General features: G+C 55.8%; 11 protein-coding genes across 11 annotated transcripts; 6 read left to right on the plus strand and 5 right to left on the minus strand.

Moving 5' to 3' along the window:
* Positions 1–223: 223 nt before the first annotated feature.
* On the plus strand, positions 224–3,442 carry E0L32_010420 (uncharacterized protein; the record flags this gene model as incomplete). Its single annotated transcript, XM_031133036.1, has 3 exons — positions 224–404; positions 462–2,478; positions 2,533–3,442. 3 exons carry the CDS (start codon positions 224–226, stop codon positions 3,440–3,442), a joined length of 3,108 nt encoding a protein of 1,035 aa, XP_030989556.1.
* Positions 3,443–3,823: 381 nt separating this feature from the next.
* E0L32_010421 (uncharacterized protein) lies at positions 3,824–4,639 on the plus strand (the record flags this gene model as incomplete). Its single annotated transcript, XM_031133037.1, has 2 exons — positions 3,824–4,080; positions 4,204–4,639. 2 exons carry the CDS (start codon positions 3,824–3,826, stop codon positions 4,637–4,639), a joined length of 693 nt encoding a protein of 230 aa, XP_030989557.1.
* Positions 4,640–4,811: 172 nt separating this feature from the next.
* Positions 4,812–5,802, minus strand: E0L32_010422 (uncharacterized protein; the record flags this gene model as incomplete). The annotated part of the gene is made up of 6 exons (XM_031133038.1): positions 4,812–4,958; positions 5,040–5,293; positions 5,361–5,487; positions 5,538–5,553; positions 5,616–5,655; positions 5,730–5,802. 6 exons carry the CDS (start codon positions 5,800–5,802, stop codon positions 4,812–4,814), a joined length of 657 nt encoding a protein of 218 aa, XP_030989558.1.
* A 519-nt stretch (positions 5,803–6,321) lies between these two features.
* On the plus strand, positions 6,322–7,446 carry E0L32_010423 (uncharacterized protein; the record flags this gene model as incomplete). Its single annotated transcript, XM_031133039.1, has 1 exon — positions 6,322–7,446. One exon carries the CDS (start codon positions 6,322–6,324, stop codon positions 7,444–7,446), a length of 1,125 nt encoding a protein of 374 aa, XP_030989559.1.
* A 228-nt stretch (positions 7,447–7,674) lies between these two features.
* E0L32_010424 (uncharacterized protein) lies at positions 7,675–8,396 on the minus strand (the record flags this gene model as incomplete). The annotated part of the gene is made up of 2 exons (XM_031133041.1): positions 7,675–8,150; positions 8,237–8,396. 2 exons carry the CDS (start codon positions 8,394–8,396, stop codon positions 7,675–7,677), a joined length of 636 nt encoding a protein of 211 aa, XP_030989560.1.
* A 397-nt stretch (positions 8,397–8,793) lies between these two features.
* Positions 8,794–9,541, plus strand: E0L32_010425 (uncharacterized protein; the record flags this gene model as incomplete). The annotated part of the gene is made up of 2 exons (XM_031133042.1): positions 8,794–8,893; positions 8,985–9,541. 2 exons carry the CDS (start codon positions 8,794–8,796, stop codon positions 9,539–9,541), a joined length of 657 nt encoding a protein of 218 aa, XP_030989561.1.
* Positions 9,542–10,199: 658 nt separating this feature from the next.
* On the minus strand, positions 10,200–13,589 carry E0L32_010426 (uncharacterized protein; the record flags this gene model as incomplete). The annotated part of the gene is made up of 6 exons (XM_031133043.1): positions 10,200–10,385; positions 10,466–12,270; positions 12,330–13,134; positions 13,190–13,240; positions 13,300–13,422; positions 13,584–13,589. The coding sequence occupies 6 exons, from the start codon at positions 13,587–13,589 to the stop codon at positions 10,200–10,202; spliced, it is 2,976 nt and encodes a 991-aa protein (XP_030989562.1).
* A 2,862-nt stretch (positions 13,590–16,451) lies between these two features.
* On the minus strand, positions 16,452–17,153 carry E0L32_010427 (uncharacterized protein; the record flags this gene model as incomplete). Its single annotated transcript, XM_031133044.1, has 2 exons — positions 16,452–16,667; positions 16,743–17,153. 2 exons carry the CDS (start codon positions 17,151–17,153, stop codon positions 16,452–16,454), a joined length of 627 nt encoding a protein of 208 aa, XP_030989563.1.
* Positions 17,154–17,768: 615 nt separating this feature from the next.
* On the plus strand, positions 17,769–19,425 carry E0L32_010428 (uncharacterized protein; the record flags this gene model as incomplete). Its single annotated transcript, XM_031133045.1, has 4 exons — positions 17,769–17,789; positions 17,918–18,245; positions 18,311–18,853; positions 18,917–19,425. 4 exons carry the CDS (start codon positions 17,769–17,771, stop codon positions 19,423–19,425), a joined length of 1,401 nt encoding a protein of 466 aa, XP_030989564.1.
* Positions 19,426–20,266: 841 nt separating this feature from the next.
* On the minus strand, positions 20,267–23,123 carry E0L32_010429 (uncharacterized protein; the record flags this gene model as incomplete). Its single annotated transcript, XM_031133046.1, has 4 exons — positions 20,267–20,471; positions 20,532–22,330; positions 22,401–22,844; positions 22,911–23,123. The coding sequence occupies 4 exons, from the start codon at positions 23,121–23,123 to the stop codon at positions 20,267–20,269; spliced, it is 2,661 nt and encodes an 886-aa protein (XP_030989565.1).
* Positions 23,124–23,998: 875 nt separating this feature from the next.
* On the plus strand, positions 23,999–26,076 carry E0L32_010430 (uncharacterized protein; the record flags this gene model as incomplete). The annotated part of the gene is made up of 2 exons (XM_031133047.1): positions 23,999–24,220; positions 24,289–26,076. 2 exons carry the CDS (start codon positions 23,999–24,001, stop codon positions 26,074–26,076), a joined length of 2,010 nt encoding a protein of 669 aa, XP_030989566.1.
* Positions 26,077–26,287: the final 211 nt, after the last annotated feature.

The raw sequence follows: 26,287 nt of genomic DNA on the forward strand, positions 1-26,287 counted from the left end.
CTCAGACTCTCTGCCGTGTCGGATATTCTTCTCCTCTCAAGGGCGCAACTTGCGAGCCTTAAAGTTGTATACGCCACCTGCAATCGGAACTACTTGCTTGACTCTGCTCGCTTCCTCTGCCGCAAGAGCCGCAAGAGTCTCAACCGCGGTCCAGCACTCTCATCCGTCGAGACGATGAAAACCACGCCTTCATCGCTTAGCCAAGTCTATAGACCCGTGTCAAATGGCTGACAGGAAGCACCGGGCCCAGAGCCCAGGCCAGCGGGCCGTCGAGCTTATCGGCGACCATCGCATGAATGACCTGGTCTTTGGCCATCCAGGCCGCATAACTTATACCCCCCTAGAAATTGATGTGGACGGGGCTGACGTGGGCGACCTCTCGTCCAACCGAAGTATCGCAGAAGGTAAGAAGACGGGCGTGTATACTCCGGGTTTCCTATCCGCTAATTGACTATGTTTAGAAGATACTGTGCTTCAGCAGGTCACCAAGACTGCTGAATGGTTTCCGTCAACAGGTGTTGCCTCAGAAACGAGGTCATTCTTGAAAAGAGAGCGTCGTCCGCATCGAAGCTGGCTGCTGAAAGGCCAGCCGCAAGCTTTTATGGGAACCCTAGGCGTCGATTCATCGATCGCCGATGAGCTCAAACATCCCAGCACCCCGGATGATCAGGAACGACCTTTGTCTCTCCTGACTGTGGGAGAGATCACTGATGCTACTGATCCCTCTCGTTCAACAGGCCACCCTGCTCTGGCGATGGCTGTCGGGCAGTCCGGCCACATACTTCGTGTTGTCAAATTGCAGGCTGAAAACTGGCAGTGGGAGAAAGGCGAGAGCGTCTCCTTGGGCCTGGTATCAGGTCAGGAGACCGAGGAAGGCCATTTGTGTGGAGACAGCGTCCCTTACCATCAACTCAAGTTTGTCTCTAGCCGCAAGCGTTACAGTCCCACTCGCTGGCTCCTGGCCCAGAAGTCCACCCGAACAACGATCTTTGCCCCGGAGCTTGGGCGGTTGCCGATCTCATGCAGTAGTGATGCGTGCTCTCTTGCAGCAACTAGTTTGCCTTACATCTCGATCAAGCCTGTCATCAATCTCAGCGGGGAGAAAACGGGAGGCATCTCTCATCGCGATGTGGCCTTCAACCCGGGAGCAGACTCCAATCCTCCGCAGATCGCAGTCATTGATGAATGCGGAAACTGGACAGTCTGGGATATCATGGAAACGAGAAGCGATGGCCACAGAAAGCTATACCCGTTACGCCGGTTCTGTGGCCAGTTCATCAACGGTTTGATGGAGAACTCTGTCTTGTTCGGGTCTGGCCAAGGGGATTCGTACCGACTATGCTGGGTCAGGTCCAAGAAAGGACTATCTCGGTGGTTGCGAGATCTGGATAGCCCGCTGGGTAACCCCCATTCCGAGACAGGCCAAGGCTCGCCGGATGATGTGTCCTCTCGCTGTGAGAGTCTTCTATTGTCTGATCGGACCACGGTCAAGCTATTCTGCTTGACGACCGGGCGGTTCCTGAGAGCCCTGACAATGGCCAGGCACAACAAAGCTGATCGAATCCTCGATGTGCACAGGTCTCCGTTCGATGCCTCTCAGGTGTTTGTTCTTACAACGTCTACTGTGTTCTGGCTAGACCTCTCTGCTGTGAAAGAGTCTCGTGATCCTGTCTTGACTGGGGTCAAGGCCGAGGACGCCACAGCAAACCGACCCATTGTGCTCCTTTCATGCCCACATCTTCGAGACCAAGGAGACTCTACCCTTAAGATCGCTGTCTTGTCAGGTTCGAATCTTGGGAGGAATGGCCTCTGTCTCACATGGATATACTCCGCTCGAGACGGCTTAACAACATTGCTGTGGCTCGAGGGACCAAAAACAGGCTGTCCGGCGCGTGTTCAATATCACCTCTTCAGGCTGGGGAGCATTGTGAATCCAGTACCTCAACAGATCGAACTGTTGCCTGTATCGCTATATTACAATTCTGAGGTTCGCGGCGGCGGGCAAGGTCTCAGGTACAGTCAAGATGGCGCTCGGTTCTTTCAGGTAGTGTTTCTCGGTCCGAAGCTCAGTCTGAGCTCCGCGTTGCTTGCCGTCAAAAGGAGAACCGGGGTAGACATTGAGAGCACCTCTTACTGCTACCGGCCAACGAGTCGAAGCCACAGGCGCGCCAAAGCGATCTCGTATCTTGCGAGTAGTTTTGTGGTCTCTGATACTTTTGATGAGAGGAGCGCCGTTCCTCCAGATCAAACAATACCTGGGAGTCCCCTACCAGGAACGACGACTGTTGAGGAGGAAGCACAGATTGCGACGGCGGACTTTTCACGAGTGCTCGATGTGGTGTCGCAGCGTGTGGCGCATTCTGTCCAAAGGGTTGAACTGCCAAGCAACCATGCAAGCGGATATGGGCCCTTGGATCTTCTCGAGAATCACCTTCAAACCACACACACAGCCGATCGGCAAATCTCTCTCCACACACTGTAAGAAGTTGGACGTTTCGTGCTTTGTTTCCTGATTTACTGACATCATCACAGACTCGAGCTCGCTGGTGACTTCACAGCTGATTTCGAGACTCAAATTATGGGCAATAATTGCACGGCACAATTGGAAAATCTCAAGAATGAATTTGAAGATCTGCAGGTTGCAGAGCTCTCGAGAGGCGGCCGAATCATGAGCGGAGCGTCGCTCTTGAGAGCACTCGAAGTAATGTGGTCAGAGAGCCTGCCAGAAGGAGTTCTGGATGAGCACGCTTTACAGCGAAGGCAGTCCTTACTCTCACACATAACAACTCTTCTGTGTCTCTCCCAGACCGGGGTTACGATATCATCAGTACCTTTGCCGCCCAGAGAATCGCAGGGATCTCAATTGACCAGCTCCGACGCGATGGAGTTGAGCCCATCGCCGCCAGGGCGGCTTCCTACGCCTATAGACACTGCTTCAATTGCGAATTCATCGGTCGGATCCGACCCTCTCGAGCCAGGCACACCGAAGGAATCCCCAGGTGACCAAGAAGACGAGGCGATTACCCGGCTGCGAAGGTATGCCGTGTCCATCAAGTCCGTGCCTCCGAGGAAAGAAGGGCAATTGCGCCTCCTCTCTCACTGGCCAAAGTCTCCTGGGAGCGATCCGTCTGGGTATGTTTGGTCCGCAGACAATGCTAGAAACGCGCTGCTGGACGAGGCTCTGGAGAAGAGAAGGAAAGACGAGGCTCGGCGCCGTCGGAAGGCGGCGAAACTCGGCCTGCAGCGAAGTGAGGATGACATGGCCGGGCCCTCGACACAGCCGCTACCTCATATCCCGCATTCTAGCCAGTCTCAGGCGCCATCTGCATTTGAGAGCCAGTCGTCCCTGGCTCCGGTACAGACCATGTCGCAGCCCCTTGGCGGAAGTCACGGTGGCCGGCCGAAGAAGCAGAAGGCGAAGAAAGTGGGCGGTTTCAAGTAGTGGCAACTGGGGAGATTTTGGAAAGTAGCTGCCGAATTCGATATCATTTTCGCTCAACCCATTTCACCTGTCCAATCCCTGAATGTCAAAGAGTGCATGTGCTTGTTGTGTAAGAGTTGCTTCAATCAACGTAACGTACCGTTGTGGCTGTTAGTCCCACCATCGTCATTCCATGCCTCTCTGGCTTTTAGTGCTCTAGCTGCTGCAAAGCTCCCGCCACTCAGAACCCACTGGTCACACCTGCCCAATAACGGGACTCTTATACAGACTCCTCACACGTAGGAACTCGGCGCATTCGAAAGCATATACGTGAAGTGGTTTTATGCTTCATTCCCTAGTTGCCCATAAACCTAGACCTTCGATCCCGTCATCATCACCATCATGTCCCACCACTGCCACGACGAGCATGAGGGGCATGGCGGCCACGACCATGATCACGAGCACGACCACTCGGACGACATCACACCGGCGCTCCAGTTCTCTCTCTACCAGCACATCAACTTTGACGAGGTTCACACTCTCAACGAGACGTCGCACGGCATGGGCCGGGCTATCGTCAAGAAGACGTGGGCAGAGCGGCTCGACGCGGAGCCCGAGTTGGTGAGCGATGTAGATGAGCAGCTCATCGTCAATGTTCCGTAAGTTTCACGGACCACCAGAACCTCTTACAGTGACCCAATGGACCGATACAACCGTGCATCCGGAGGTCTCTCTATTCATAAGTCCCAGAGGAACCCCAACTAATCATTCACCGACACTAGTTTCACCGGCCAAGTCAAGCTGCACTCGATCCTGGTCCGCACCTCGCCGGCCTCGAGCGCGCCGGCCACGCTGCGCGTCTTCCAGAACCGCGAGAACCTCGACTTCTCGGCGGCCGAGGACCAGGAGCCCGACCAGGAGTTCGAGCTGTCGCAGACGTCGGAGGTGCAGGAGCTGCCCGTCAAGCGCGCCAAGTTTGCGCGCGTGCGCCGCCTCGCCCTCTTCTTCCCGGACAACTTTGCGCAGGTGCAGGGCGAGGACGACGAGGAGGCGACGCGCGTGTCGTACCTCGGCTTCAAGGGCGAGTGGATGCAGCTGGGCCGCGCGCCGACCAACATCCTCTACGAGGCGGCGGCGAACCCGGGCGACCACAAGATCAAGGGCACGAACGTGAACCAGATGGGAAGCGGGATCGGCGGACGGGGGCCGGGAGTGTGAGGTGCAAGAATGCAGGCAGAGATGAATACCAGTCAAAGATAAGAAGCTCTAAATCCGGCTCCGATTGTGTTGTGCGCGAAAGTTGTCATGCTATGCTGTTTTCCCTTCCTTCCAAATAGTCATCTATCCCTTGAATTTCCGTTTTTTAACTCCTTTCGACAACCAGGACCTATCACATGAAGTCATCCTCCCAATCGTCGCCCCGGTTCTGGTTGCTCGAGGCCTCCATGTTCTCCTCGCTGAAAAGCTCGTCATAGGCGTGGTCCTTTTGCCACTTCTTCTCCTGCCTCTCCTTCATGACCCGGGCCTCCTCCTTTTTCTGCACGAACACGGATTAGTCGCGGCACTGTTTGAGACCTCCCCCTTGATGGAGACATGCTCAAGCCGAGGTGATACGTACGCGCTGCTGCTGTGCCTGCTGGTCCCGTTTCCGGAGCTCCCGGAGCCTGTCGTCCTTCTCCTGCTTCAGGTCCGGGTGCTTCTCGACCTTGGTCTTGTTCAGCCTGTTGACGATGGGGTTCTCCCTCTGCGCTATCAGGATCTTCTTGACCTTGCGTTGGTCCTTGAAGCTGACCTGGCCCACCGCCATGCTGCCGTCTTTCTTCAGGTTCGACCATGGCGTATAGATGATTGTGATGTTGTCTTTCTTATTCCCTGGAGTGACGGCATGAGCCCCCGGCCCAGCATTCCGAGCTTGAAATCATCGGCATGATGGTCTTACCCTCGATGGAGTTGGCCTTGGTGAGTTGGCCGAGATCAGTGAGGAGTTCCTGGGGGATGTTGTCCCACGTCTCTCCCTCTCTCAGCCTCAGATAGATATGCGCACTCGACAGTTTGTCGACGTGAAACTATCGGATAGAAAGACATCGGTGAGTAAGAGGTCCTCCACATGATGTACGGTGAGATATCGTACCCTAGTTTTGAAGTCTGAGTAAGTTATGTCTCCCAAAGTCGGGAAACAAGGTCGCAAACTCACCAGACATCCTCTTCCCACCCATGAGCAATCAGCTCTTCGTCTAAAGTGACCAGAAGCAACCCCTATCAGTGTCCTGCGCTTGATGAAATTCCCATATCGTCTGAGCCGACTCACTCTCAAACTTGTCCTTGCCGACATAGACATACGCCGGGGGATCGACGACGTTGGAGGTGAAATAGTAGACCATTGCAGCTCCGGGTGGATCGATGCTCAGATTCAGATGCTAGAGTCTCAAAACTGAACAAACCCTGGTGCTTTCTCATGTGTTCATGTGTTCTCTTAAGATGTAAATCAAGAAGCACTCCCTGAAGGTTCGTCTTATTGGAAATGCCCAGCCAAAGACGCAGACAGGCCAGGCGGCCTAGTGCAAAATTGCCAGATTGGTTCGCCCCGCCCGCCGTAAATTTTCTGAACCACCGTGCGGCTCACTCACCTCACCCCAGAAATTTTAGCACATAGCTCGACGACCTCATCCCATTGATTCCCCTTCTCGATTATCAGTCCATCGTCGCCCAATCCAGCCAAACCAGACACCAGCCCCCTCAATTGCACGATATAGAAGGGCTTTTTGATCAGCCCCTCTTGCCAGCGACACCCGAGTGCTAGGCAGGGGAGATCGGGAACTCGACACTCCCTCCCGGAGTGACCTCCACAACCCGCCAACACCAAGGCACCGAACAGAAGCCAGCACAAGAAACACACAAAGATGGCGCCCCGCCTGCCGGCGCGGTGCTGGGCGACCACCCGCCTCCTGCTCGCCGCCGAGGCCCAGCCCCATCCGACGACCCTGCCCTTCCTCTCCCGCACGACCGCCCGCGGCGTCAAGTACGGCTGGTCCACGCAGCCCCGGCGCGCCGCGAAGCCCACCCGCTTCAACCAGGCGACGGCCGGCCTGCCCGCCCCGTCCGCGAGCCCGGCCGCCGCCCTCCGGCGCAAGGAGAAGACGACGCCGCTGCGGACGGGCCTGCTCGCGACCAAGAAGGGCATGACGGCCTTCTACACGCGCCGCGGCACGCGCATCCCCTGCACGGTGCTGCAGCTCGACGGCGTGCAGGTCGTGGCCGCGCGGACGCGCGCGTCCAACGGCTACTGGGCCGTGCAGGTCGGCTGCGGCGAGCGCCGGGCCGTCACGGCCACGGCGCCGCTGCTCGGCTACTTCGAGGCCAAGGGCATCGCGCCCAAGCAGCACCTCGCCGAGTTCCGCGTCCGCGGCAAGGAAGGGCTGCTGCCCGTCGGCGCGGAGCTGCGCCCGGACTGGTTCCACGTCGGGCAGTGGGTCGACGTGCGCAGCAACAGCCGCGGCATGGGCTTCGCCGGAGGCATGAAGAAGCACGGCTTCAAGGGCCAGGAGGCGAGCCACGGCAACTCCAAGAACCACCGCACCATCGGCACGACGGGCCCCTCCCAGGGCAGCGGCTCCCGCGTCATGCCCGGCAAGAAGATGCCCGGCCGCATGGGCAACGAGCGCGTCACGGTGCAGAACCTCAGCGTGCTCATGGTCGACAACGAGCTGGGCATCGTGGTCGTCAAGGGCGCCGTCGCCGGGCCCAAGGGCGCCCTCGTCAAGATCCAGGACGCGGTCAAGAAGCCCGACCCGTCCAAGGACTTTGTCGAGAAGTCGCTGCAGCTCGTCAACGAGCGGAACCCCGACGCGGCGGAGCTGCTCGAGGCCGCGAGGGCCAAGCATCTGGAGCTCAAGGCCATGAGGAAGGAGGGCAGGATAGCCGAGCTGCTGAAGGACGGCATGAGTGCCAGGACGACGATGGGAGCGGTGGCTGCTGCGGAGATGCTGGATACGACAGCCAAGCCAGAGGAGACTGCGACTTTGTAATATACATGTTGTATCATAAAATACCTAGTGTACAATTACCGTGTATGACGGACGGCCTTTCTTTTAAGTTTGAGAATGAATATAGAGGGGAGCGCCCCAAAAAAAAGAATCCCCCTTTTCCGAAACGTCGGCATACAAATATATAAAACTCCATACACCAGTTTCCGTCCAGCTTTGCATTCTGCACACATACACTGCACTGTGTCCTGCAAGGGTGATTTCATTCTACTACGTCTTGTTCATCTGCCTGAACCCTCTCGTCGTCGGCGCGTCGTCCTCAAAGTCGTCGAGGCCGTCGTTCATCAGGGCCCGGAAGGGATCCTCGCCGTCGAGTAGGTCGATCTTGCGGCCGTCCTCGGCCTCGAGGCTCCACTCGGTCGTCTCGAAGACGCCCCGGGCCGTGGGCCGGTGGCTGGCGAAGCGCATGACGCCCGTCGACTTGGTGCCCTTGACGGCGAAGCTGATGTCGATGCGGCCGTGCAGCTGGTTCATCTCGCCGCTGATCCAGGGGATCTGCTGCTTGAAGTAGATCTCGTCGCCGAGGAGCTCGCGGGCCCTGGGGGAGGTGCGCAGGGCGTACAGCGTCGACGACACCACGGGGCTGCTCGACTTTTGGTAGTTGAAGATGGCGAGGCTGCTGAGGCCGATGAGGGCGGCGAAGACGGGCAGCGTGCGCGACCAGTGGAAGCGGTTGGCGTTGATGTCTGGCAGCAGTATGGAGAGTCAGCGGGCAGGCTCAGCTCCGAAGTGTAAGAAAAGATTCGGGACAAGCCAGCAGAAGCAGACTTACCGGGAAGCTCTCGGTCTGCTCTCCTCTCCATCAGCGGACCACTCCCGGGCCGCGGCGGGGCGACGAGCGTCCTCCGCTGCGAGGCATTGATGTTTCTTCTGACTGCCTGGCCCCTGAGGGAAGAGGCGGCTCTCCTTCCGACAGACCTTGGAATCAACATTTTGGTGTCTGTGTGGCTCCGAGACCCGATCGCGAATGAAGCTGTTTCGGAGAAATCGAATCTTGGGATCTGCCCACCATGCGCCGACCTCTCACGGCATTGGGCTGTCTGAATTTGGCTAGGCGGGGACAGAGCACTCAAGCAAAGAGTCTGTCGGTCCGGCAGACGCCTGGCACAATACAAGGGGTCGTCCCAGTTGATCTACCTAGCTACACCACGGCTAGTACTCTTAGTGCAACGTCATAAGGCTAATCCTCACAATCACAAGGCTGTTCATTCCTCCAGACCTTCAACTCTGTCGATCTCGCTCCCACATGTTTGTTGACGACGTTCCCAGATGAAGAGACCCAACTGGCCCCGGTAGATCACAGTAGCAGTCATAACTTATTGCTGCGCCATGGCAGACATCAAAGGCACGACAGCGCGTCTGCGCAAAGCGTTCCGCTACCCAGACGACTCGTCATCAACAAACTCCCCCGAGGCCATGGACGAAGAAGGTAAAGCTTTCGTCTCCTCTGTCGCATGGCCTGATGCTGACATCTCATCACCAAACCAAAGAACAAGAAGTCCTCATAACCACGCTCTCAGCCCAGAACGAATCCCACAACGCCTCCTTCCGGCAGCTCCTCCTCGCCCTCCCGGCCCTCGCCTCCCTGCCCTACCTCGTCGCCGTCTTCCAGCGCGCGTCCCACCCCCTCCTCCTCCTGACCCTGCTGGCGCTCACATCCCTCGCCTCCACGGGCTACCTCCTCTACTCCCTGCCGCCCCCGGCCACGGGTCTCCCCCTCCTCGACGCCCTCGCCAGCGGACAGCAGCAGTCGCAGCAAGCCTTCAGCCTCCGCCAACAACAGCAGCAGCGCCGGCGCCGCCGGTCCAGCTTCTCCGTGGCGCCGGACCCGGCCCGCGGCCCCCTCGAGACCTGGCTGCCCTACATGAACCTGGGGCTGTGCGCCGTCCTCGCGCTGCTGGGCCTGCTCGCCCGCTCGCGCCTGGCGTCCGATGCCGGCGGCGCCCTGGGGCCCGCCGGCCTGGGCCTGCTGCCGGGCGTCGTGTACGCCGTCGTGCTCGTGGCCAAGATGCTCATGGCGGGCGTCGACCCGGAGCGGGAGCTGGCGGCGCTGCGGTACGAGTACAAGGGCGCGTGAAAACGGGGTCTGGCCTTGGGAGCATGGCGTTCTCGGTCATGGCCTGACAGCCCAGTCTTGCTTTTCCCTGGTTTGGTTTGGCTTGCTTTTGGGTAGGAAAGCATGGGGATTCCGGAACAAGCTGGCCGGTCTCTTGCAAGGATTGTTATGATGTCTATGATATGATACAGTGATATACCCCATAATTGCATACTTTCTCTTTCATGGTAGTCTCTTTTATGTTGAGGTATGGGCTTGGTGATATGCGTTACGCCAGATGGGGCAGCATTCAGTAGACGAACAGTGACATAAGAGTGGCTTGATCGAATATGCCTATAAGGAAATTGCATTGGGCTGGCCCACGTTTTGGGGATCGAATCCCTCATGAAGCGACCAAGATGAAGAGTGTGACTTTCTTGCAATGTGTACTTTTTATTCTGTATGATTAGGGTATCGCTGTCTGACCCATAACAAGCCTCCCCTTTTATGAAGCAGAAGCTCTAGGATAAAACCAGATCGTATCTCGAGGAACGAGGGCACTCGCACAAACTCCCCTCCATGCCTCGTCCCATGACGGCCTAAACCCCCTGCTACCGATAGTTTTCTATAGCCGCCTTCCCAGTCTCGGAAAATACGAGAGAAAACAAGAAATCATTAAGTACTAAGGAGCAAATGCATTCTACATGTCTATCGACGGGTTGAACTTCAAGACGCCGTTACTCTTCAGGAGTCCATCGACACCCTTGGGCATCCGGGGGAAGGGGTCGTCCATGGGGTTGAAGTCTGGTTGTCTGTCCGCAGACTTGTCAACAACGAGGGCCAGGCCGTGCGACTTGATCGCATCCACAAGGGCAGGCACCATATCCTAGGGAGAGAGTCATGGTCAGTCCCTTGACACCAAAAAAAAGATCGCAATAAACAGCATTAGCAATTCAAAAAACTTACCAGCAGGCGAGAGCAACATATCAGGCCCATGAAGTTGTTGCTCTCCGCTGTCCTCACCACTTCCTTGATAGACGAGGTCCTGCGCCCGCTGCTCTGGACAGAGTCCGTCGCGGAAATGAGATCTTGTCTTCCGAGGTCGTTGCAAAGGAATACCGGGAAGTTTGGCTGCTTCCAGTTGATGGCCGTGCAGAGGCTCGGGTTGTACGAGCTGAACACAATCGACCTCACAGCGTGGGGCGAATGAGCGCGCTGCGAGCGGGCATGATCGAACACAATGGTCAGGATAGCATCGACAAAAGCATTCAGATCCGCGCCGGGTCCAAGTCCCAGGAGCCTCTCGTCATCTGCCGCAGGATAGAGTATCTGGATGTTGACGTGCATTCCGGCGGGCAGTAAGGATAGTGCATCCTGCAGAGTGATACCCGATGTGGCGAGGATCCGGTGCACATCGGTGATGGCGTCCAATGTCTTCGTGGGAAGGGCAGCCAGGTCGGCGGCATTGCGGCTGGACCCGGTGACCGTGTTGAACTGCCCAAAGGACAGACGGGACACGGGCATATCTATACCGCCGCAGTTCACAGTCCATGTCGGCCAGAGCACAGGGATGCCATCGCTTGTATGCTGCACGTAGATACGCACAAAGTCACCCGAGAGACTCGAGCCAGACACAAAAGTGCTGGGGCTGCCGTCAAACTGGCTTGTTGCCTTCCAGTATGTTTCGAAATCCGTGATCTCCAGAGGCTTGCCTTGGAATGGCTTGATGACTTGGGTATTGAAGCTAATCTGGCCGATCGCACGGAGTCGAGGGTCGAACAGCGGTAGGCAGCATTTGCCAGAGCTGCTCAGCAGAGCCCGGAAGGTGTTGGGGAGCGCCACCGTCTTTGCAATGATCTTGGCGCCATACGTGGGGAACACGTCGAAGTCGAGGGTGAAGGAATCCAGGCTGTCGATCTGGAAGGACACGAGGCGAGTGTCCTCCTGGAAGGGGAGGATTATGTTCTTGGGGATTAGGTCTGAGACCTTTGAAGATATCGTCAGTCTGGCAGCAGGGTATTTTCCATCCTGGAAGAAGATCAGGGGCTGTTCGCCATCGATCTCCTCAAAGTTGATCTGCACAACTGTCTTGGTGTCCAAAAAGTTGTGTCCATATCGCCGGAGAGGGATGATAGGTGGGGGTAGTTCGAGGACGGGGATGGCATCTGGATCGAGCGCCATGGGGCCGGGGGCATTGCTGGTGCCAATGGCGGATAATGACGGGGCACTAGCACTCAACGAAGGGCTTGCATTTGAACCTCTGCTGAACGGGGTCAGAAGTCTCATGCACTCCAGGTGTCCTTCCCAGGCTGCGTAGTACATCGCAGGAAGGTCTTTCTCGTCTCGGATGTTTGGATCCGCGCCAACTTCGATAAGTGCTTGCAGGCAAGGGACATTGCCCTCGCTCGCCGCATGTACCAAAGGCGTCCATCCGTATAGCTTGTCTATCTGGTCGAGATCCGCACCGAATTGCTTCAAAAGCAAAAGAAGCTCTGGTTTTTGGCCAGAACGAGCAACAAGATGTTGAGGATAGAGACCCTCCGCATCTGGTAGGATCCGAGCGCCATGCTGCAGCAGAAGTTCGACGATGGCACTGGAGCCATGCTCGCAAGCAAGGTTCAGGGGAACATGGTCGGAGTCAGATACAGGATCAAGCCTAGCGGACTTCTCCAAGAGCCTCTTGACGCAGTCCAGGTGGCCGTGAATGATTGCGTGAATCAGGGGTGTGAAGTTGTCGTGGTCAATCAAATCGATGGTGCTCAAATCGACTGCTATAGAGTCAGTACGCTGTCTCGCTGGTAGTACCGGACCGAGGTGATGAAAAACTAACCTGAAAGCAAAGCGTCCAACATATCAAGACGCCCGTGCATGCTCGCGTAATGTAGGGGCACGCGCCCGTAGACATCCGTCCTGTTGACGGCAACACCCTTGTCCAGCCCTAGGTTCAGAACGAATGAGTTTCCGTAGATGGTAGATTGATGGAGACAATTCCTCTCGTTGATATCGTCTTCCGACTGAATGTCAACAAGGCCAGTCTCAAGGAGGACAAGTAGTGCTTCCTTAGGGCCATCATGGATTGATGCCAGGAATGTCCTCGTGACACGATCTATGAGCGAAACGTCCATATTCTCCGCTGGCTCGGCGGCGGCGCGCATCCGGCTGAGAAGATCGCGGAGGTTTTCGAGATTCCCAGTAAGCACAGTATCCAGAAGGAGAGTGTCGACATCGCCCTCATCGGTACCCAGGAGGTGCTGGCTGCTTACGACGTGGTCTTGGCGAGTGCCAAAACTGACACTGTCACCATCGGCCCAGGCGCCAAGCTCTTGAAGACTGGTAGTCGCCTGGTCGGAGAACTCGCTGATGACTGTGGCGTTGAAGAACGGCTGAACCTCAACTGCTCTGGAAAGGTACAACTCTTTCGTCTTGGACTTTGACGTTTTGTCCCATTTCTTGAGAATCTTGGAGAAAGCAGTGCCGTTGATTTCGACAAACTGTTGCAGCTTGTTTAGATCGTTGGCAAATTGTTGAAAGCCCTCCTGGAGGGTGGTGAACTTGGCCGAGCGTCGCGAGATGCCATTGCCGCGCGACTGCAAGACCTTCTTCTTGTCGAGCAGGGTCTTGAGCCGGATTCGGAGCTAGATATGCGGTTAGTTGTTTCGCGAGTAGAGTCTCGACATATTGACGGCATACCTCAGCTTCCTTTTGTAGGTAGAATGCATTGACCTTTTCCAACTCTCGTTCCTGTTCCACTGTCAGCACGGCCCCTGGGGGGATCTCTGGAGTTGGTGAGGGCGACATACCAGTTGAAAGAAGAAGGTGGCCTTGTTGGCTTGCAAGGCAGCCTGCGAGTCTATATGGGTTGCCGGGTGATGGACGTCATTCTGCGCGCTCAAGGTAGGAGTCGCCGATAGTTTCTTGATGAGCTGTCCAGAGCAGTGTTAGTCTGGGGGAGGGATACAAGGGGGCCTGGGTGGCTGCTTGGCGATCCTGGGACCCGCCAGTATATGTCTTTTTATATATCATGTGCACGGGCAGGTCTGTTTGGATCATCGAGTTGCGACATGGGTTGGGCGCATCTCGAGACGAGCATAAGGCGACAGAAGGGGTGGGGGTAGAGGAGGATACATGCCTTTTTTAGAGCCTTGTAGTTGACGAAACTAGCTGCATACTCGGGAACCTCGAGCTGACGCTTCTGTATTTGCTTGCCGAATTTCCTGCAGGAGAAATCAGTGTCTGAGCCACGACCATAGCATGTCTGTTGAGGAATGAGAAAGCAGCAAGGGGCTTACATGGTGCGGGGTGGAAGTCACTGCTCCAGGGGATCAGAGACTTCCTCCACGAAGATGAGGTTGCGAGAGCAGTTGGGCTGGAGACTGCCACAACCTGAGACGGGGTCGTATGCAAAGCTGGCAAGCTTTCCGGCGGTGTGAAGAGTCCCAACAACGTATCAAAAGGCAGATAGAGACCGGTGAGGGTGGTCCCACGTCGCGACGGGCGATTCGCGGTCGGGGTACTAGAACATGGAGGGAGTGAGCTTGCGTTGGCACGTGGGGTATGCAGAGTGACAGGAAAGCAAGACCACAACGAGATCAGCCCTGAGACTGGCACAGTCGTCATCAGGACAATAACGACGACTATGAGCTCAACCCACGCCGGACGAGTTCTTATTCAAGAGAATTCGACGCGGTGGATATCCCTCGGTTGGGTCTCCAGGCCTTAGGGCGAGGGCTAAGATGCAACTGGAGAAACGTAATAGAATGGCTGCATCAGACAGGTCACACATACCTTGGAGAACCCGATGCGGAAGGGATTGTATGCAAGGACCGCCTGGGTGGGGGTCAAGCTGTAAGTGACTGTGTCAAAGGCCTGAGTCGCATTCAGGCCCAAGTCGAGAAGTGCAAGTTGTGCAGGTAGGGATTGCGAGGGCCTCCACCTGGAGGAGGTCAAGGGTTGCAGGTAGTACAAGGCAGTGGACTGCTGTACAAGGATCCAGTGAGCGGGATCGGTGAGGACGGGCGTCTTTGGTAGCGGGAGAGATTAACGAGTGCCTCGGGAGACCATGCAGAGGTAGCCAATAAGGGCTTGAGGCTTTCTTGCGTGTCAGTCAAGGGTACGGAGTAGAGTGTGGCCGATCAGTCCCACTGGTTTGGGAAGAAGCTGGTGCCGCCGGGAATGAGTTGACAGCGCCTGGCACTTTGTTTCAATCCCGTCCAATGCGGCTAGACCCCGACTCTTCAACGTTGGGGCCTTGAATCTCGAAGGCCCGTCGGCTCGCCGTAGCAATGACGGCAGTGGGACAGAGTCGCTTACAGAGTTGGTAGTGTTGGAACAATACAGCTTGGACCGTTCAGAGCTAGGTTATGGGAGAACCGTTGATCCAGGGGCAACGGATGCTTTGTACGGACGGGGATTGGTTCTGATCCAGCCTGTCACTACGACGGAGCTATGTCGTAGCTACCCCTCAGTACAGAAGGCGGCTCTGGTCACAAGCTCTGGGCCGGTGAGACGTGTATGGTCTGTGATAGCTGCAGGTTGAACATCTAACAGGCCCAGACTCCAGACTGAAGGAAGCTCTGCACACTGTGGTGTTGCGTCCAGAAACGAAAAGACCCGAGAGACGATAGTTTGTCTCACACGGTCCAAAAGTGAAGTAGGTATGCGGACGGGATGAGAGGAGACGCACACTTAAGAGGTGGCAGTTGATGGTTGGTCGTGTAGGGTAGGATGGTGATTGGCTGGCGAACCCTGTCTTGCAACCTGGGGATGAGATCTCGACGACGATGAGCCTCTCCCTCTCACTCAAGCAACTTTGAATTTTGAATTTGTGCCCGGTGTGAAGAAAGGTCGGGACACAGAGGTGAAGCGGGCCGGCATACACACACACACACCCTCATTGATGTCGAAAAGATGCGCCGCCTGGACGGGTGGATGGAACTGGAGTCGAGTTGACTCGATACCTACGGAGTAGACCAGACCAGACCTGCCCGTCGTCGCTTCTCGTGGACTGCGGCTCCACCATAACTACTCCGTAGTGGAAGCTGCAGCACCATGCCTGCATTCGATGTATCCTCACAGCACTATCATGTGGGAAAGTACTTTGCTGGACGGACTGCCCACTGTGGAACCCGGTCCCCCCCCCCCTGTAAAAATCCCCCCATACAGAGCAAATCGATAGTGCTCAAAGCTGCTTAGCGTGGAGCTATCCCTGCTCGCTGCGATTGTGCTTGTCTCGACTCGGCCAATTACAGGTCTAGTTCGCCCCATGTGCTCTCACAACAAGCTCTCACGAGGCTGAGACGGATGGAATCGACATGGTGCTTGTTTCCCCGATCCCTCTCTCTTCCGCATCAGCGGCATCACAGATGGTCGAGATACCTGCAGATTGCATGCAAGCCCATGCTCACGCCCATGCATCACCTCCCACGCAGTGCCGGGCTCCGAGCTCTCGCCGTAGCCATTGCGGGGCCCAAGAACCAAAGTAGACTCTCCTCCGTACAGTAATGAATGCAGCTCCGGAAACGACTGTGTTGTGGATACATGCTACGGATTCTCGCCTTCTGTCTCTCAAATAAACTACAACAAGTGTCCGCAGTTGTCTTGCCTTTGAACTTAGCCTGGAGCCCGTCCCGGCTTTCTTGTGCCCCGACCCTCTCCTAGCATCCAAGTACGAACACATACAAGTACATGTACTTGTATATATAGCTCTGCATGAGGGCGGGTCCTGAAGTCTTTCAAACCATTCAATTCATTCCACAGCCGCGGCTACTGTGGTGTCTACCTAGCACTTCAAGCACAATACCACACCAACAGGAATGATCCAAGCATAAGTATAATCTCTATCCAAGTACGCCCTGCTTTCCCAAATGCTATGTTTCCTTGGTTCGTCAAAACAATCGAGACTGCCACCAGTCGTTGCCAAAGTAAGAGAGGAAAGAACAAACGAGGACACGAATCAGGATGCGAGCATGGCTTGACGCTCTGGCTGTTTCGAAGCCCCTTGCTGTTGTTCTCGCTCAGGAACCTGAACTGGAAGGTTCGTATTTGGAACATTGGGCAGATTATCGGGGACGGATACCCCGGAGGCTTGGGCCTCGAGGGCGGCGAGCTCCGCCTCCACCTCGTCCTCGTCGTCTGCTGTGATTCTGTTTCCAAGCATATCGCTGACTTCCTGTCGATGTGAAAGACGAGGTTAGAAACGAATATGCATCATAGGAAGGAACCTGTAGCAAGGGAGGCGGCTCACCTTCTGATACGCAATGGCGTCCGCAGTGTCTCCCATGAGCTTCTCGACGTGCTCTATGCCGCCCATCTCCTGGTGTATCTCCTGGAGCACCTTTGTGCCTTGCTGTAGCCCGAATACCACATCCTTCTGTATCAGCGCAAACTCGACGCTGGAAGTGAGCTTTTCGAGCTGCTCAAGCTGCGCGTCCGTCTTCGTCAATAGTGACTCCTGGTATTTCTTGCGACGTAGTGCCAGGAGTGCCCTCTTCTTGTCGCCCTGTGCCAGCATCTGCTTGGCAATCTCGGTTTCTCTGTTCGTCAATATCGTGATTCGCTTCTGGTACTGATGAAGCTTGTCGCGTTGGATCTTGAGATCTAGGATTGCCCTGCTCGCATAGGCGACAATGTCAGCGCTCGGGTTCTGTGGGAGCATGGCTGGGGCTAGCTGCACTGTCTAATGGCTAACCTGTCCTGAGCCGTGACCCGGCTCGCGTTATTACCCATGGCTGCGATATGCCCAGCGGGTGGTCGACTACATGGGGCACGGATGATGTGAGTGCAGTTGTAAGTAGAGGAGTGTGATGTCTCTTGAAAGTTTTCAGCCCTGCCCGAAGACTCTGGGTCCGATCAATGCGTTAGATCTGCGCGGGTTTGAGTGTGGCGGTCGAGCATGCGACCGAAGCGATCCGCTCGTCGTCATTGCTTGGGCCGGCCGCGGGGCAGGACAGCGCGGGTGGAGCCTCGAGTGCTGCGCGACCCGTGGATCTGTGTGGCTGAAGCTGGGCTTGCTGGGGCTTGCTGGGGGCTGACTGAGTAACAGTTGCGTGCGTCCCTTGTGGCGTCATAGCTGTCGTAACCCACTTGCGGAGCAGGATCCCCTCAACCCTCCAGGAAAAGAAACACAACAGATCATAGCTATATCCTAACCGAGATTATTGTCCCGACCGTCCGTCATCTTGGTGCTGCTGCCTGTATGGCTTGACCTTTTCCTGCCCGATTATTTCTATTGCGATAAACCTTCTGACTTCTGCGCAACTCGGTACCGACCATGTCTGTCCCAACTGAAAATGTAAGTCCATTCAGCCTAGCTTCGAGGCCCCCCGATCCTCAAACGAACCCACTTCATGCGCGCCTCTTTCTCTGCTGCCTGCCTGCGTCATCACCAACCTTGCTGACCATTGCCACCGCTCCCAACAGACCAAAAGCACGACCGTAGAGAGCGTGCCCGAATCTCCCACCACAGCCAGACCGCTAGAGATGGACGACGACGACGTTCAAGAGACCCCGGCCCTGGGTGACGAGTCTACCCAGAAACCTTCAACCACCACGACCTCTACTACCACCACCGCTGCTCCCGCCGCCACGGAGGAGACAGCGCCGCCCAAACCTCCGCGCCCCATGACAGAGCAACAGAAGAACGTGCAAGTCTTGAAGGAGGCTTTCCCGACTGTGGAGGAATCGGTGATCAAGGCTGTGCTCAGAGCGAGCAACGGACGTGTTGAGCCTGCTTTCAACGCTCTTCTTGGTAGGTGGCGACCGTTATCATATTACAGAAATCTTTCGAGTCCATGTTGACTGACGCTCGTCTAGAAATGACCGACCCAGACGCGGTGCAGCGCGAGGAGCAGCCGCCACCGCCACCTCCCCGACCGGTCGCGGAGCCCCATGGTCTCAGCTCCACATCGCAGTCACAACTTGAGGCCGACGAGGAGTATGCCCGACAGTTGGCACAACAGTACGAGAATGTCGGATCCTACGAGGCCAGGACGAGCAGTCGCTCTGGCCCGGGTGGCTACTCCTCGAGACCTCGACAGGAGACGGGACTCAAGCCCAATGAGATGTACGACAAGGAGCACAGCTTCCTTGACGATGACCTGCCCGTCATCAAAGAGAACCTGCGGAAGGGCTTCCTCGAGACCCAGACCAAGGTCAACTCGTGGTTCAACAACTTGAAGAAGCGGATAGACGAGGAGTTCACCGAAGAGGACGACGAGCGCCGCCAGCAACGGACGCAGATGGGCCCCCGACAGGGCGGCGACAGGAATAGGCGCAGCGGTGACTATGACCGCTACGACGCTGACCCGGAACTGCTGAGCGATGACTTCGCTGGCATGCGCTTCCATCAGGACGGAAGTAAGTCTGCCTTGCCGCGATCACCCCCTATGTCTAGGTATCCAAGCGACTAACCCTTTTTAGCCCCAGCCCATGACCCCAACAGGCCTCTGGCCAACCCCAACCTCTTCCGCCCTCCCGCGTCCTCACCGTCTCCCAAGCCGGGCAGCGAGCGCAAGGTAGCCTTCCGCGACAACGTCGAGGACATAGACGCCTACGGCGCCTCCCCCAAGCTCCCGCCCAAGGACAACGTCCCCGGCGGCGGCACAGCGTCGCCAGGCGCCGCCAAGGCCAGCAAGTGGCAGCCGCTGTCGACGGTGGAGCCGAGCCCCATCGCCGAGAACGACCCCTTCAGCCTCGGCGACAGCGAGGACGAGCGCGACGCCGCGGCCGGCGGCGCCAACAAGGACAAGAGGAGCGGCAGCGCCGGCGCCGGCGCCGGCGGTGGCGAGATCAAGATGGAGGACTCGGAGCGCCTGCGCCAGGCGGCCGCCGAGGCCATGGCCGACAGCCTCGTCGACGACGACAGCAACAAGAAGCCCGCCAAGGCGGGCGACGACAAGGCTGCGCCGGCGCCGGCGAAGAAGGACTAGCGCTCTTCGGCTCCCGCCGCGGCGCCGGCGGCGCCGAGCGGTCCGCCGTCGACGGCCGAGATGGCGGTCGAGTCGTGGCATCGGCGGGTCACGGCCACGGCTAAGCGGCTGCATGAGCAGCTGGGCGCCGCGCTGCAGACGCACGAGGCGCCGCATGACGAGGAGAAGAAGGATTGGCAGGAGGCCACGGTGGGCTGAGAGAGACGGAAATGGACAGTAGGCAGAGACTTGTTTCAACGTATGACTAGCATAGCTCAATGAGGAGGTTTTATCTCTCCTTTTTTTTTTCATTCTTGCTCTTAGAGAACCAGCTTCGCATCCTCCTAGACCTCTGAGATTATATTGATAACTCAGGAATACAGGAGGCTGAAATTGCGTCCTACGATACCCTACCAAGTGTTTCCAAGTGTAGGCACTTAATAATGATGGAAAGCATGACACAGAACACCAATCAATAGATAGTTACGTTTGTTATGCATAGGCGCCTTCAGGAGCTGCTTATTTGCGGTGGTGTATTGATGTACTGTCCAGTTCACGACAGTAATTGATTACATGTAATGAGCTGACTATTTGGACAAACCCGGCCAATATTGGCTCGCAACCAACGTCCAAATGCTCATTGAAACTATAAACACATGCTCAGAATGCCGAAACCTTCCACTAATGTATCGCAACTCCATATGCCCAGAGTCTTCGACACAGTAGACCCTCTAGAAATCAAAGCCTCGCTGATGCAGCCAATCCTCTCATATCACGTATCCCCTATCCGAGTGGATATGTAATGCAACCCCCTTCTGATGAACGCCTCGCAATGACATGTGCTGGACATGTAAAAATCGTCCTAGTACTGGTAGGGAGGATCTCTCTCGAAGCCATAAACGCCGTCATGACGGCGTGTTCGGGACGGGCCCGGATGATGTGCTGGTGCCGGTAAAGGCTGATTCGGTGGTGGTTGCGAGTCGACCGGGATCAGAACGCGACCGCGTTCATCATAACGAACCTCTCGCAGAGCCGGAGACCGAGGCCGTAAAGCAGGGTCAAAGTACCTAATTTTGGCAGGCTAAGTGAACACGTCCTATTAGATATGCGGAGATCTCAGTACTTACGCTCCCCCGACGCTTGCAGGTCGGGCTTCTCGGGGAGGATCAAGCATCATGGGGCTGCCGTACTTTTCGTACTCCCTCGGGGGTTGAGGCGCACCCACTGACTCAACGCGACTTACCACTCTCTCCTGAAGCAGGCGAGGTGAGCGCCGGTAGATCTGATTAGGATCCAGTGCCTCAGCAGTTCGAGAGGTGCTGTTGAGTGTAATGAACTCCACTGGAGGCCGGTCAAGCTCAGATCGGGCCACTTCCCGCAAAGAGGACGCCAAAGGGGCTTCTCTAGCCACAAAAATGCTCTCGGCCGGCAGAAGACGCGTCGCGCGGTGTACATCAACATCGTTACCTCTAGTGAAAGTGTGAAGACTCTGGTGTGGAGGAGGCTGCAAAACCCTGACACGGCTGTGTCTATCAGGCCAGTCATCGACGACAATGGGGCGATGCGGCGTCTCCCTAAGAGTTTCAGCATTCCCGTCAATCAGGATTGGTCTGGAGGCGGTCGCCCCATCGCGCACGTATGAACGACCTCCAGGAGATTCTCTGCTGCCCATGAATCTCGGGCTCTCTTGACCCTGATGGACAACACCCGAGGCATGGCGTTCACGGGGAAGAGCGGGATGATAGGTGATACCAGAAGAGGTCCTGATATATTCCGGTTGCTCTCGTCCATCCGGAGGATATGCCAGTGGCCTGTCAAACCCAGGGGTTCTATGGAGCGGTGAAGCATTGTGCGCGTGTCCTGCCGCTGGACGCCTATTCTGGACAAAGCTTTCGGTGGGAGAGACTCTCCGCACAAACACTGGCGTTGCGTTATCATTATTCGCAACCGGTGAGGCAGGTTCAATAGATGGAACGAGATAGTCTTGCAGATCCTCGGGCCCTACCGTCAATCTGGAACTCTGCCGTGACTGTGCCAAGCTTGTTGATGCCATTTGACCATCAAGCGAAGCATATGGCACCCTGGCCTCTGAGGTAGTGTGATATGCGTGCATAGGTTGATCTTCACCGCGGCCACTCCTTCGAAACGGAGAGGGCAGATGTGAGTGGCCAAGGCTGGCAGCACGGAGAATTCTCGCAGACTGAACAGATGAGGTACTGTCTGTTCCGAGTGAATGCATCATCTCAGGCCGATACGACGTGCCTGGTTCAGGTAAGTGCATATCGTGCCTTTGGGCAGCATGTGCTTGGTCATTTCGTCCAGGACCCTCTTCCAGATGGAAACGGGTCCTAGCTTCATCCCATCTGGCCTGACGCACAGCCTCGTACCTCTTAAACCCGCGTTGGGCCTTCTTAGCTGCCCTTCGCTCTTCGCGAGCTATGAGGTCAAGCGGCACTAGAGCAGAGGCCCTCGGCAGGGGACGGGTCAGAGTCCCACGAGGCTGTTTGTCCAGCCGTTCCATTCTGGGACGTGAATGCCGCAGAGTACGCTGCAGGGCGTCGCGCTCCGCCGCAGTGGTACTGGCTGTGATCTCCTGGATAGAGTCTGATGAGATCGCAGTGTCATCGGTCTCATCGTCATCCCCACTGTCGTCCTCATCCTCCGAGTCTGACAGGACAATGACCTCGCGCAGGATCTCTTCCAGTTGATCACGGCCTGTTTCTTCATCACCTCGCCACTTGACGATGATATCGAGGCATAGTGGCTCAACGGCTTTCCTGGCATTTACGTAAGTGGTCTCGCGAAGCAGATCATCATATCTGGTATGGTTATGCCTGATATGTGCCAGAACAGCAAGCTGAACACGCCGAGATAGCGTTATGTCCTTGGCCAAACCAACGAGTGGATCTCCATTCATTGTCGCTCCCTGCCGACGTTAGTGTTGACACATGTACACCTCCAATACCACAAGTGGAGGCAGTGATAGTGATACCTACCTTCTTGAAGGCATGCTCAATAATCATTTGCCTGTCTGTGTTCGGGATGCGAGGGAACAAATCTCTGATAGCCTGATCAGCCTGCTTGTTAATCTCGTCCTGGGTCTCTGGAATTGGCTCAGGCACACCGGCCTGATGGTTAACAGTGTCCGGGTCGTCTCCAATGGCGGCCCGAGCTTGTTCGACGATTGTCTGCCGAATGTGATGGCCGGTTCGATTCAGATGGTGCGAAAGGAGTTGGTTGTTGGTCTTTGTGCTGGCCTGTGGTTGTAGCTTGTGTGAGTTTCTGGCTCGAGCTTTGCGGCGGCGAGCTGGTGAACAGACCGAGACAATGAAGATCATAGCATCCTGTTCTCTTGAGATCTCCTTGCAGGCACTAGTCAATTTTGGATTGCCGATGGGTACAAATTCAAAGCCCGGTGGTGGGTTTTGGTCGGCGGTGATCTGAAAGGGAAAATTGGGTGAGTTGACGACTACATGATGAAACAGACAACCATCATGCCCTCCTACCTTGAACTCCAGCTTCTTCTTCTTGTCTTTGTTCTCGACCAGCTCAAAGTAGGACTGGTGTTTAGACTTGATCTGCGGTGCGGCACGGCGGGGATCCAGGCCTGCTGGTAAAGGGCGACTCCATTCCCGGTCGGCCACGGCCTTCTTCTTGTGCCTGTCTTTGGCGTGACTGCCAGACGCCGCACCCGGTGCGGCCTTCTTCTCTCTCCCCATGCTGGCAACCGTCATGAGCTTACCATAGTGGCCAGAATTACCAGATGAGCCTAGGCCGGCAGGGATCAAGGAAGAAAGGGAAAAAGGAAAACACGGAATCTCAGCAGGGTTCCTGGAGTGATAGAACGTCCTTGGTGGGGAGAGAAAGAGGATGGGTGTCTCTGAGGACCGGGTTGTTCTCTGGGACCAATGTCTGGCTGAAGTCCTCTCCTCTCTGTGGATTTACGGCAAGATGACACTTGCTGTTTTGAGATGGAACTGAGAATGAAATGGAAATCTGATGAACCCTCGATGGACCGAGTCAGCGAGATGCCTAAAATGGCTTGTGCCGCAGAAAATTTCTGGAAGGCAGTCTCAATTTCCAGGATGAGGTCAGCCGGGCGAAGCGGTTGCAGATTGTTCTCGGAAACCGGGCGATGGATGCAGGTCGAGAATGGAAGTTGGGCTGCGAGAACGATGCAAGATGTGAGCTGTGTCAGGGCGAGATGGATCGACGCCTAAAAACGACGTCAGGTACCGGCCAGCAGACCCACGCACCAGGCAGTCCACCTGTGTGCACAGACCATCTTTGCTCGGCACATACTGCGCTAAACCCTTCTCGTGAAAGGCGACTCTTTGAAGTCGACTCTTTGATGTTGACTTCCTTGTCATTCTTTTGAGAAATTGATGACGGACAAGAGAGGCTGCTGTTCAGGCGTGCATGCTCAGTCTCTGACTTGAATTTATAAGGTCCCGTCTATTGGTTCAATTCTATTGCCGGTATTCATTGATAATATGAGAGGGGGCTGAGAAGCTCTGTTGCGGCACGTTGTCGAGCTTTTCCCCAGTCCTCGACAGCCATTCAATGGCCCAAACATTTCCGCAAAGCAGCAACCATGACCGAGTCTGATATCGGCTCGTCATTCATCCCTGCCTTGTATAAACCATCAGCGCTTCTTCCAGTAGCAAAGCACCGCGAGAGGCTACTCTACTTGATTGAAACATTCCCCGTCACTATTGTTGTTGGTCAGACCGGCTCTGGCAAGACCACCCAAATTCCACAGTTCCTCGAGCAAGGGGGCTGGTGCAATGATGGCAAAGTTGTTGCCGTGACCCAGGTATGTCAAGCACACGGTAGAGTCCTATTCATCTCTCGGACAGAGCATCGGGATACTAACTCATACAGCCCCGACGGGTGGCTGCTACGACAGTGGCACTGAGAGTAGCTGAGGAGTATGGTTGTGAAGTCGGCAAGGAGGTCGGGTACTCCATACGATTTGAGGACGTCACGTCCGCGTCAACTCGGATAAAATTCCTAACAGATGGGCTACTGATACGCGAGGCGCTTGTCGATCCCCTGCTTACGAGATATTCCGTGATCATGGTTGATGAGGCGCATGAGCGGTCGATCAGCACCGACATCCTGCTGGGATTGCTCAAGAAAATCCGCAAGCGCAGACCTGAGCTACGCATCATCATCAGCAGTGCTACTCTTCAAGCCGAGGAATTCTTGAGCTTCTTTTCGGCCGACCAGGATCAAAACGCCGAGGGGAAGAATGGCGCACAGCCAGTCGGCCAAATCATCAGCCTCGAAGGAAGGACATATCCTATCGATGTGCTCTACCTCGAAACGCCCGCAGAAGATTATCTCGAGCTTGCCATCTCGACGGTACTCAACATACATACAAAGGAACCAAATGGAGACATCCTCGTCTTCTTGACAGGCCGTGAGGAGATCGACACAGCTGTGCAGGCGGTCGCCGAACGGGCAGCCCAGCTTGCTCCAGAGGCACAAGCACTGCAGCCGCTACCATTGTATGCTGGGCTGCCTGCAGATCAGCAAATGTATGTGTTCGAGGAAGCGGCGGAAAATACTCGAAAAGTCATCTTTTCGACCAATATTGCCGAGGCATCAGTCACCATCGAGGGCATTGTTTACGTCATCGACTGCGGCTTTGTAAAGCTTCGTGCTTTCAATCCTAGGACAAGCATTGAGACTTTGACGGCAACCCCGGTATCAAAAGCTTCTGCAAGGCAGAGGGCGGGAAGAGCAGGTCGCACTAAGCCGGGCAAGTGTTTCCGGCTTTACACCGAGGATGACTACCTCGCACTACCTGACGCGAACGTGCCGGAAATCCAGCGGACAAATCTGGCGCCTTTCATTTTGCAACTTAAAGCTTTGGGCATTGACAACGTCCTCCGCTTTGACTTCTTCACACCGCCGCCTTCTGAGCTTATGGTGAAGGCATTGGAATTGTTGTACTCCCTTGGGGCACTAGACGACTATGCCAAGCTGACCAAGCCTCTGGGTCTGAGGATGGCAGAGCTCGCCGTCGAGCCCATGATGGCCAAAACATTGCTTTCGGCGTCCTCCTTTCAGTGCCTTAGCGAGATTCTCACTATAGCCGCAATGACGAGCCTCGGAGGTAGTATCTGGATCCAACATGACGGGGAGAAGAAGCGGCTAGAAAGTTCGAGAAGGAAGTTTGCTGCTGAGGAAGGAGACCATCTGACGCTGTTGAATGTCTATCACGCTTTCGTGAGCAAGGGGCGCAAGGAAGCAAAATTCTGCCATGAAAACCTTCTCAATTACAAGGCGATGACTCGGGCAGTCAGTATCAGGAACCAACTCAGGAGATATCTCGAGCGGTTCGGTATCAACGTGGAGGAATCGCTGTCTGCGCAGTCCGGAGCCAACGCCATCAACAAGGGTGAACAAATCCGGCGATGCCTCACAACTGGATACTTTGCCCACGCAGCGAGAATGCAGGCAGATGGTACTTTTCGCAACATTGCAGGAGGAACCACGCTTCACGCCCATCCGAGCTCCTTGATGTTCAATCGCAAGGCGGACTGGGTCATCTTCCATGAGGTTATGGAGACCGGCGATAAGACATATATCAGAGATATCACCAAGATCGAGAAGAACTGGCTGCTTGAGTACGCGCCAGACTTTTACCAGACAACCTCATAGTCCCTGAATACATTTAAGTAAGCTCGACCCAGCCGGGCCACCCAGATCTTGTTCACAGCAAAACTGGAAGACAATGGCTACCTCTATCTTGGAGGTGGAGGTACGGTAGCAGCTTCGTCTACTTGAACGAGATCGGCATAGGCACCTCGCGTATTTATCTATTGATTGGAAAAACAAGTTTGACTTGATTGTATATATTGCAGACGGCACG

This window comes from Thyridium curvatum (assembly GCF_004353045.1).
Source record: "Thyridium curvatum strain D216 chromosome Unknown NODE_84_length_182893_cov_82.147506, whole genome shotgun sequence".
NCBI classification, from domain to species: domain Eukaryota; kingdom Fungi; phylum Ascomycota; class Sordariomycetes; order Thyridiales; family Thyridiaceae; genus Thyridium; species Thyridium curvatum.